At 35.9% G+C, this 10347-nt stretch overlaps 1 protein-coding gene across 1 annotated transcript; it reads left to right on the plus strand.

Annotated features, from left to right (window-relative positions):
• The first annotated feature begins 328 nt into the window (after positions 1–328).
• LOC102614446 (uncharacterized) lies at positions 329–9949 on the plus strand. Its single transcript, XM_006477342.4, has 14 exons — positions 329–552; positions 654–701; positions 785–845; positions 1023–1055; positions 1689–1813; positions 2205–2339; positions 5883–5959; positions 6087–6352; positions 7432–7488; positions 7588–7756; positions 8484–8541; positions 8629–8714; positions 8804–8860; positions 9514–9949. Exons 1-14 carry the CDS (start codon positions 384–386, stop codon positions 9607–9609), a joined length of 1437 nt encoding a protein of 478 aa, XP_006477405.3. The 5' UTR covers positions 329–383; the 3' UTR covers positions 9610–9949.
• The last annotated feature ends 398 nt before the right edge of the window (positions 9950–10347 follow it).

Here is a 10347-nt window from a genome sequence, read left to right on the forward strand (position 1 = left end):
ATTCAGGCATGATATAAATTATATATATCGTAAAATTTTTATTTCGGAGTAAATTATATGACATTTTGTTCATAAACCTATCATCCAGATGACACACCTTACATTTTATGGAGCATGAATGACACATAGTAATTGTATGAGTTGTCGTTTCTATATTCATCATATAGATGACATGGCGGTATACTTTCGAAGAGAAGAAATCAATAGCAAAGTAACAAACAAACGTGGCCTCGAGCAAAAAGCTAAACGACGCTGAGAGTGTCGTTTCTACCGCACGATTCAAACGACGTCGTTATGGTTGCCGTGTTCAAATGGCTTCTTCCCAGTGTCGTCCCAGTGTCGTCCTCAGTCTCCTCGAGCCCAGACCAAACATTTGCCCAAAAATGGAGACGAAGAAAGAAGAGAAGAAATCCAAAATCAAGCAAACGTCATCATTTTGGGTTTGGGTGACAGCGTCAGTGATCTTCAGGCTAATCTTAATTTATTTCCCCAAAAATCTCAACTTTTCTTCTCGCCCCGAAGTCGCCACTCCAGTCACCAGCATCCGTCGTCGTACAGTCTTTTCTCTCTACCTCTCTCTATAATATTTTTCACGTGCTCAAATTCGGAATTCGATTCAGATTTATGAATTTTTATTCTTGTAAATTGTGTAGTGGCTGAAGGTTATTGGCTGAAGCAATCATCGATGTCTCCATATGCAGGTATGCTAATTCCTTTTTTTTTTTCAAATATATATTTTTTTGTCTGATTTAAGGACTGCTGTTAATTTGTTTTTGTTTCGCAGGTTCGATGTATCACGGTTCTCCGTTGTTACTTTCACTGATTGGGCCACTCACTGTTAAGAGGTAATAATTAAGCTTACTTAATGCTACAATGATAATAATGATGTTAGTTACGTTCTAAACAATGATGATTCGATCATTTATTTTTGGATTCTCTATTGTATAGTGTATTAAGCTTACTTAATGCTACATGGATCAGTTTCATTTATTTATTTATTTGTTTGTTTTGGCACGATCCAGAATTGAAGGGCAACCAAATCATCTTCTATGCAGGTATGAAAGTTAATCTAAGACTTTGTGTTTCAGATTGTACTCTTACATTTGTGCTTGATGGCATGAAGTAGAACTTGTTTCTACTGCCGTGCAGGAAAATTAAATTTTACTCCATATTGTCACTTGCAGTGACAATTTTCAGTCAACAAAGTGGATTTGTAATGCATTTAAAGGTTTTTGGTAGCATTTTGGGTACAGCTGGAAGGTTTACATGACAATTTATGTGTTAATTTATATTAATAATTTTCTTCTTAGAGGTTAAGTAAAACAGGTTGATTGCATTTTTCATGCATCTACCAAATTTATGACTAGGCATAGAATGGAAGATAAATGTAAAACTACTGAAATATCTGTGAAATGCTCTTAGTTCAAGCGGCTGAGTAGCTTCTTTGCCTTGAATGGCCGGATTTGGGCTCTTCTATTGTTGTGTGTACATTTTTTGAGAAATAAAAAATGAAGTTAGTTTACTGAAGTTTAATATCTTCTGAAGTTGGTTTTAATTACCTTGAGGACACTGAGGGTGTTTGATCTTTGCAGTTTATTCCCATTTTGAATGGTTTTCTTTGTTCTGTTCATTTCTTTTTATTTTTTTCCTTACTAGTCATGTAGTTAAACCAACACATTTGGATACAGCTTGCTTTTTTTGCTTGCAGATGTTGTCAGTGCAATGCTTATTCGCGCTACTGGTCAGACTCTTCAGATGTCGTCTTGTCTGAGCTTGAAATCGCTAGACCTTGTTGAGCTGTCAAAAAATTCAGGTATTTTGATATACATGATGCTAGTTTCTTTTAAAGTTTTGGTGTCCGTTGGATCTCATGAGAGTTTTACTTTATTAAAAAAAAAAGAAATTGATTTAGATAAGGACCTTTGAATTAAAAAAAAAAAAGGAATGCTTTGAAGAATCACAAAAATAAAAGATGGCTTTAAGTCCTGTGATAATCAACTATAATATAAGTATGGCTGATCACATCATGTTATTATCTGGATATAGAAGGTGGAGGTGGAGGGCTGATTGCTTGACTTATGACCGATCAGTTGCTGTTGTTTATTTCAAGATGTATTTATTAGTTCTTAATTTCAAATTTGATTTAAACCGCCTACCACCACTGCTAGCTCCCCTTTCCTCACATGTTTCTTGTTTCCTTGAAGAGATGCTTTCTTCTGGAGATATTGCTGCTCTTGTGTACCTCTGGAACCCATTCACGATAGTAGCCTGTGTGGGCTTGTCAACATCACCAATTGAAAATCTGGTTGTTATACTATCCCTCTATGGAGCATGTACAAGTAAGAATCTCAAAGCTTTGTCTGGTACTTGGGTACTTAATGTTTGTGCATATCATTTTTACTTCCAGGCTTTTGTTGAATCTTATAAATTTTAATTATTTAAAGAACTTCCATTTATTCCTTTACTTGAAAAATAGGTTTGCACAGAATAATCATTCTGTCATTGAGATTGTTCTTTTATAGAGATTTACAGCACACATAAAACCATTAAATCAGGAAACTAAATCACTGATTTAAGGAAAGAATAATTTCTTGGTAGATTTTCCTAAAATACATAGATTTGCACCTAAATAGCTATGTTACAGCTAATGACTAATTTGCAGCTAATATATAATTATAGCACATATATTTTTTCTAATTTTCTAACACTCCCCCTCAAGCTGGTTTGAAGATATCCTCCATAGCCAGCTTGCAAACTAGAAAATCGAACTGTTTTGTGTGTAGTCCTTTGGTAAAGACATCAGCCACTTGTTCTCCAGTAGGAATGTACTCTATATGAACCAATCCATTATCTATCTTCTCCTTGATGAAATGCTTGTCAACCTCCACATGTTTTGTGCGGTCATAAAGTACTGGATTGTGTGCTATTGAGATTGTTGCCTTGTTGTCACAGTACAACTTCATAGGAGATGATTTTGTCGCTTTTAACTCTTCCAACAACCTCTTAATCCACATGATCTCACAAATACCATGGGCTACAGCTCTAAATTCAGCCTCAGCACTGCTCCTAGCGACCACATTCTGTTTCTTGCTTCTCCATGTAACCAAGTTATCACCTACAAATGAACAGTATCCATAAGTGGATCTTCGGTCTACTATGCTTCCAGCCCAATCTACGTCTGTGTAGGCTTCAATCTGCAAGTGTCCTTGTGGCTTAAACAGAATTCCTTTGCCCGGTGTCCCTTTTAGATACCTTAAAATTCTGTAGACAGCTTCAAAGTGTGCCGGTCCTGGGGCATGCATAAACTGGCTAACCATACTAACAGAGAAGGATATATCTGTGCGTGTATGGGATAGATAAATCAATCTCCCAACAAGTCTCTGATAATGCTCCCTATTCTTCACATTCTCAGCTTCTGCAGGTTGCAGCTTCACATTAGGTTCTATAGGGGTTTCAGCAGGTTTACACCCTAGCATACCTGTCTCGTTTAACAAGTCAATAACATACTTCTTCTGATTTACAAAAATGCCTTCTCTAGATCTAGCAAACTCCATCCCAAGAAAGTATTTTAATGCCCCGAGATCTTTAATCTCAAACTCCTCAGCCAGTTTCTTTTTTAACTTTGCTATCTCATCACAATCATCCCCAGTTAACACGATATCATCCACGTATACTATCAAGATAGTTATTTTACCATCATTTGAATGCTTGTAAAGCATTGTATGATCAGCTTGACTTTGAATATATCCATAGCGCTTTATCACCTTACCAAAGCGCTCAAACCAAGCTCTTTGGTGACTGTTTAAGTCGATACAAGGACTTTTTCAATCTACACACTCTCTCATTTCCACACCTTCTTCAAAGCCTGGTGGGGAACTCATATATACCTCCTCCTCAAGGTCTCCATTAAGGAAAGCATTTTTAACGTCCAATTGGTGTAAGCGCCAATTAAAGTTAACAGTAAGAAACAACAGGACCCTAATTGAGTTGATTTTAGCTACCGGAGCAAAGGTCTCTTGGTAGTCTATCCCATAGGTTTGAGTAAAACCTTTTGCAACAAGACGGGCTTTGTATCTCTCGACACTCCCATCTGCCTTACTCTTGATAGTAAACACCCATTTGCACCCCACAACCTTTTTTTCCTTCGGTAATTCTACCATCTCCCAAGTATCATTCTTCTTCAAGGCATTCATCTCTTCAAACACAGCCAACCTCCAATTCGGATCACCAAATGCTTCCTGAATATTTCTAGGCACAACAAGTTTTGAAATGTTTGTAGTGAAAGCTCTATAATTGTCATTAAAGTTTTGATAGGAAATATATTTGGCAATAGGATGTTTGGTGCAAGTTCGGGTTCCCTTTCTAAGGGCAATGGGGAGGTCAAGATCAAGATTCTGTTCAAGGATAACTGGGGCTGGTTCCAAAATAGATTCAGGTGCAGAGTTCTCTTCCCTAGAATCTGATCGTAATGGTAAGTTTAAGTCAGTAATAGGAAAGGAAGAGGAAGGAACAGAAGAAGGATTACCTGAGGCATTTGGATGACCATTGCTTAGGGCTTCCGGTTGACCACGTGCTAGGATAATGGCCTGGTCTCTACCACCTCTAAGGACACCTTTCCTAGACTAAACCACAGGCTCAAGATTGTTTCTATTTTTTTCCATTCGTAGTATTTCTTTTTCTGTCAGACCAATGTCAGATTCGGTTTCTTTAGGCCTAGTTTCCAAGATTTCTTTTTCAAAAAAGGTATCAAGTAGTGTGCTAGGTAAGGGTTCAGCAATTTCCCAAAGATTTGGTTCAACTATCTTCTCCCCCTGAAGGCAATTTTTGGTAAAGTATGATGTATTTTCCATGAAAGAAACATCCATAGTGACAAAAAAAGGTTTTGTAAGGGGATTAAAGCATTTGTAACCTTTTTAATTGGGTGCATACCCTATAAAAACACATTTTTCAGCTCTTGGATCTAATTTAGACCTTAGCCTCTTTGGAGTGTGCACATATGCTGTGCAGTCAAATATTTTCAAAGGTAAGTCAGAATTGATTCTAGATTCTGGGAATACCTTTTTAAGCAATCCAACGGGGTGATATATTGTAAAACTTTGGTAGGCATCCTGGTAATGAGATACGAAGCTGTCAGTATAGCATCACCCTATAGATACTTTGGAACATTCATATAAAATATCATGGCTCTAGCTACTTCTAACAAGTGCTTGTTCTTATGCTCAGCAATGCCATTTTAAAGAAATTCCGGCAAGATATTCTTCCTGCTCTGATAGCAACTTGAAAAATAGGTTTGCACAAAATAATCATTCTGTCATTGAGATTGTTCTTTTATAGAGATTTACAGCACGCATAAAACCATTAAATCAGGAAACTAAATCACTGATTTAAGGAAAGAATAATTTCTAGGTAGATTTTCCTAAAATACATAGATTTGCACCTAAATAGCTATGTTACAGCTAATATATAATTACAGCACATATATTTTTTCTAATTTTCTAACACCTTTTCAATTCTTCATCTTTATTCTGCCACATTTAGTTTTTCCATTTTAAAGATTTTTGCAAAGAGTGCCTATGTCATAAACTCTTCTTGTTACTTTAGATTTGTTTTTCTTAAATATTTGTAATGGAATATTGATATGAGTTTTTGGGGCTGTTATTGTATGCTGAGGATGATGAATGAAGAAGTGATTTGTCTCTTCTGTATTGAGCATGATAAAATACTTTTGGATTGCCATTTCATGAATATCACCCATAACAAAATGTCGCTGATTGACATAAGTTGAAATTGACTTGAAGATGTATTACGGTGTAATTGGGTGCAGTACCTTGTATTCTTTTTATTTTGTCTGTGATTGAATAACTTATTTGGATGGACCACAGGATTGCCCCCTTTGGCTGCTTTTGGATGGGTCATGGGAACACATTTATCTCTTTATCCTGGGGTTCTAATAATTCCGGTATGGGTTTTTATCTTTTGATGAACATGTCATCTTACAAGAAATATGAGAAGAGCTGTTGTGAATCTCCTTTTTGCTTATGTGCCCCAATCTATTAGTGTAGTAATTATTGTTAATTTTGTCCCAGTTGATTCTTTTACTAGGAAATGGTCCAGATGCTCCTCCTAGGAAATTGTTCCTGCAAAGAAGGTGCAGCAAGGGTGGAAAGAATCCCTCAAGTGATAGCTCTTGTCAAGAAGAGGAACTCTTTAACCAATCAAAGCTACCAATAACCTTTTCATGGAAACCAGTTATTCATTTCTTGTTCTGGGCTTCTATTTGGTCAGTCTATGTGCTGGTACTATGTGGCATATCCGTTAAACAGAATGGTGGTATGTTGGAGATGTTTAAAAGGTACTTATTGAATATTACATCACTCTGCCATAGTCATCTGCTTCATTATGTATAAATATATTACCAATAATTAATGACATCTCTACTATTTCAGTAACCTTCTCTATGCGGAATAAGATATCTTGGGAAGAGTTGTTTCTTGTTTGCTATGCATACTGCATACAGCATGTATTACCTTGTATGAATAAGGAAGTTGATCATGATTACAGTGGCCAGTATTATTCTTTCAATTATCAAAAGCATTTGCTGGTGCATAACAGTATAAGAAGTGAATGGAAGAGTATTTTTCATTAAGTTCATACAATCAACTTGAAAAATTTGGGTTACTGCTTGAGGTGAGATTAGTCACATATGTACACTCTTGAAGAAAGAGTTGTGTGCATAAAATTTTGGTCAATGTTTCTTTCTCTGTTTTGAGATAGAGCAGGTTATGTGTAATTGGTGGATTAGATAGTTTGGAGGGGTGTCTATAGGAACACAAACAGGAGGGGTGTTCATAAGAACAGAAACAGGACAAGTATTGAATGGGTGATTGTTCATTTATTTTTGTTGCTGAATTAATGGCTAAAGAGGAATTGTGAAGTTTTTGAGGGTTATAGCATTCAGTTTTGTAGTTAAAGAGCTGAATTCTACGAAACCCAGATGCTGAGAAATTTGTTCCTATGCTCTTCGCTGCATTTCTCTGATTCTCTTCAGAACTCCTTAGTGTGTTAATTTGAAGGGGCTAATTTCCTCTTTTTCAATAGTTTTGGAGACATTCATCTAAACTTCATGAATACTGATTTCCCAAGATTTGAGAGTCGGTTCTAGTTATCGAGGAGCTCCATTTTGAACAGTTAGAACGAATTCAATCATTTGGTTCCCCTTGGTTGCACTGTTTAATTTTTATAGCATGGTTTAGTATATTTGTTCCCAGTATTATGATGATTTGATATTTGTTAATTTTCTTTTCGGTTAGTATCAAGTTCATGATCCTTTTGTCAGTCAGATAAATTGGCTCTGTAGTTTCTTCTTTTTTCTTTTTGTCATAGCTATATAAAAGTTCCAACTGTTCCTATTATCTGGCATTTTTTCTGCAGTACATATGGGTTCATTCTCACGGTGGAAGATTTGTCTCCAAATATTGGTGTTTTATGGTGAGCTAGAACTTAATTTTGTTGTGTCTAGAAAGATGTACTTTATTCCTACCTCTGAGGTGTTTCATTATAGCTCATCTGCCTGATTCCTTATTGCAGGTACTTCTTTGCAGAAGTTTTCGAATTTTTCAGAAATTTCTTTCTGATAGTTTTCCATATGAATATTCTAGTCATGATTTTGCCCTTAGCCATCAGGCTGAACCACCGGCCCTGCTTCCTGGCTTTCGCATACATTGCTATCTCATCAATGCTGAAATCTTACCCTTCAGTAAGTTCACGCTTATCTGCACAAGTATCATCATTTTGCCAGTTCTTAAATTAATTGTGGAAATTAACTACAAAACATGCCAAAAATTTGTTTCATCTAAGATTGTACTTGAGAAATAAAGATTTCAATTTGAAGGCATTGGTCTGGTATAAAAATTTAGCTGTAGACAACACTAGCAGAATTCATAGGTTGCAGAATTCTTTCTCTATATATTGATTTATATAAAAAAAAATGAAAAGCAATAGTATCGTCCATTGGTGATATTTTCTGGAATACAATTAGACTCCGTAGTGGTTTCCAGGATAACGATTAGCAAAAGACTTCCCATTTTCATGATTTTTGCCTCTTTTAGGTCACATTGTGTTTTTACTTTTGAGATATCAGATGTTCATTATTAGCATGTCTGGTTTACATACCAAATCTGCAAAGTGCTGTTAATAAAATATTTTTGCACCAAATAAAGTAGAAGAACAGACTTTTAACTGGTCTGGGACAGTTTTGGTGGACATTGTTATCTGTGATTGCATAATAATGTAGTAGCTGCTCTGATGAAGTCAAACATTATATACTCGTAACTTCAGAATCGACCTTGAGATCAATTTTAGATTTGCTAATTTTGACCAAAATTGGTTCTATTGCATATACTTTTGTTTTAATTGCTTTTGTTTCTGTCTTTCTTTGGTGTTATTTTTCTAAGTTAATCCCTCTCTGATATAATTGTGATTAGGTTGGAGACTCAGCTTTGTATTTGGGCTTGTTAGGCTGGTTTGTTTTTGAATTAGCAGGCAAGTGATCTGGTCTCCTTTGTCACTTGTAGATTTACATTCTGGCTTGGTCTGGCATATTAAACATTGTCTTCCATGCTTATGCAGATTTGCAGTTCTCTTTCTTCCTCTTCTGGGGATGTGTCGGTGTTTCTCTCCTCAGCCCTGTGATGCACAACCTGTGGATATGGAGGGTATGCCTTTGGTTGAATCTTATTAATTGACTCAAATGACCGAATTAGTTGAAGCAGTCATTTGGATACTGACTTGATGAAATTTACAGGGCACTGGCAATGCGAACTTCTATTATGCAACCGCTATGGCTTTTGCTTGCTTTCAGGTTTGTTTATATCTGCCTAGTGGTAGTTTACTCTTGATAACTTTAAATAGTTCTGTTGAAATAAGTAGATTAGGAAAAAATAGTTTACATAGAGTTAATGTTACAATTATTCCAGACAGAACAGATTGATGACAAAAAATTGCTCAATCACTTAACACAATGATGAGTCTGCACTCTCACACTTCCTACATGGAATTATGTAAATTATTTTGTTAATTTTGGCTGGCTCATATTCCAATATGGGCTAAATCTCTTAATGAAAAATGAAACCTCGGTGGGTGAAGTAGGATATGTGACTTTGGGAATTCTGAAAATGAAATAGTGATTTAGTTCCATAGGCCTTTTAAAATTTCAGCCGCATTTTTGTCTGGGAACTTTTTCCATTTGCCATGCTAGGTTTTATGCATTTATGGCAAATTGGCTATTATTTTATTTTTTCTAGCTGTATGGGAAAAGTTCACAAAAAATGGTCTGAATTGGTATATTTATGGATCAACCAAGATATAGATTTATGTTCATGTTTCTTAGGGCATGAAATCTTCTGAAGTCTGCATGATATGTATATTTCAAGTGCACTTGTCAGCTGATATATCCAAGAACTTGCTCCAGTTTTATTTCTCTTCCATAATGCGTGCTTTGGCCTTCTTTTGCAGATTGTTTTGGTGGTTGAGAGTGTAAGTGCCATACTTAACTATGACCGGAAATTGAGAAAGTTATCCATCACTAAACCCGTGGATGGCAAATCTTGAGTTCGTGCAACCATACCCAACACATTTTTGACCATTCTCAACTTCTCTCTGTGTGCCTACCCTTCAGCTTCTCTCGCCAATTCAGAGTTTTTGCGCAAAGTAAGCAGCTCTATCTGCCTTGGTTAACAGTCTATTGACCTCTAGTGCATATTTGATTGCAAGCACTGTTTCTTTAATTGGAAGATTAACAAATACTCCTTCTCCTTGAAAAAAGCTGTTTGTATGCCATTTAATGTATCACTAAACTGAATCATCATAATCAGTGACATTACAATTTTCCTGTGCTGTACATTTTGTTTTATTAAGAGGAGAGTAGAAGATAGTTCACGCATCTTTAATATCCTTGATTTTTGCCTTATTTTAAGATCTTAATAGTGTTGCTGTTGCATCATGGTTGAATAATTGATCTAGTTCCGAGGCCCCGTTCCCCATCCTACTGGCATGGCCCCACCACACATCTTAGGCAATAACATAGCTGATGTTTTAAAGATTACAAGTTCTTTGTTGTACCCAAAAATAAATAAATAAACTCATAACAATTCCTCCTTACGAATTAACATAGCAAAATCCTTGTGTAGGAAGAAAGGATTTTTTTTTTAAATTTTATTTATTAAACACATGGTCTCGGGTCTTGATACGGCTGTCAACTAATAAGTGGAGCTAGACCTTAATCCCAAAAAGAAAAGAGTTATTATAATGTTATTCTAATATACATTTCATTTCTATGTAACTGCGACA

Source organism: Citrus sinensis, chromosome 3 (genome assembly GCF_022201045.2).
Source record: "Citrus sinensis cultivar Valencia sweet orange chromosome 3, DVS_A1.0, whole genome shotgun sequence".
In the NCBI taxonomy this organism is placed as follows: domain Eukaryota; kingdom Viridiplantae; phylum Streptophyta; class Magnoliopsida; order Sapindales; family Rutaceae; genus Citrus; species Citrus sinensis.

What these genes read in the sequence shown, in the direction of transcription:
- LOC102614446 (XM_006477342.4), top strand. Translation starts at nt 384, where the DNA reads ATGGAGACGAAGAAAGAAGAGAAGAAATCCAAAATCAAGCAAACGTCA. An exon ending in TGAGCTGTCAAAAAATTCAG is followed by an intron (nt 1,814 to 2,204) that starts GTATTTTGATAT and finishes GTTTCCTTGAAG; the next exon opens with AGATGCTTTCTTCTGGAGAT. An exon ending in GTTTGTTTTTGAATTAGCAG is followed by an intron (nt 8,542 to 8,628) that starts GCAAGTGATCTG and finishes ATGCTTATGCAG; the next exon opens with ATTTGCAGTTCTCTTTCTTC.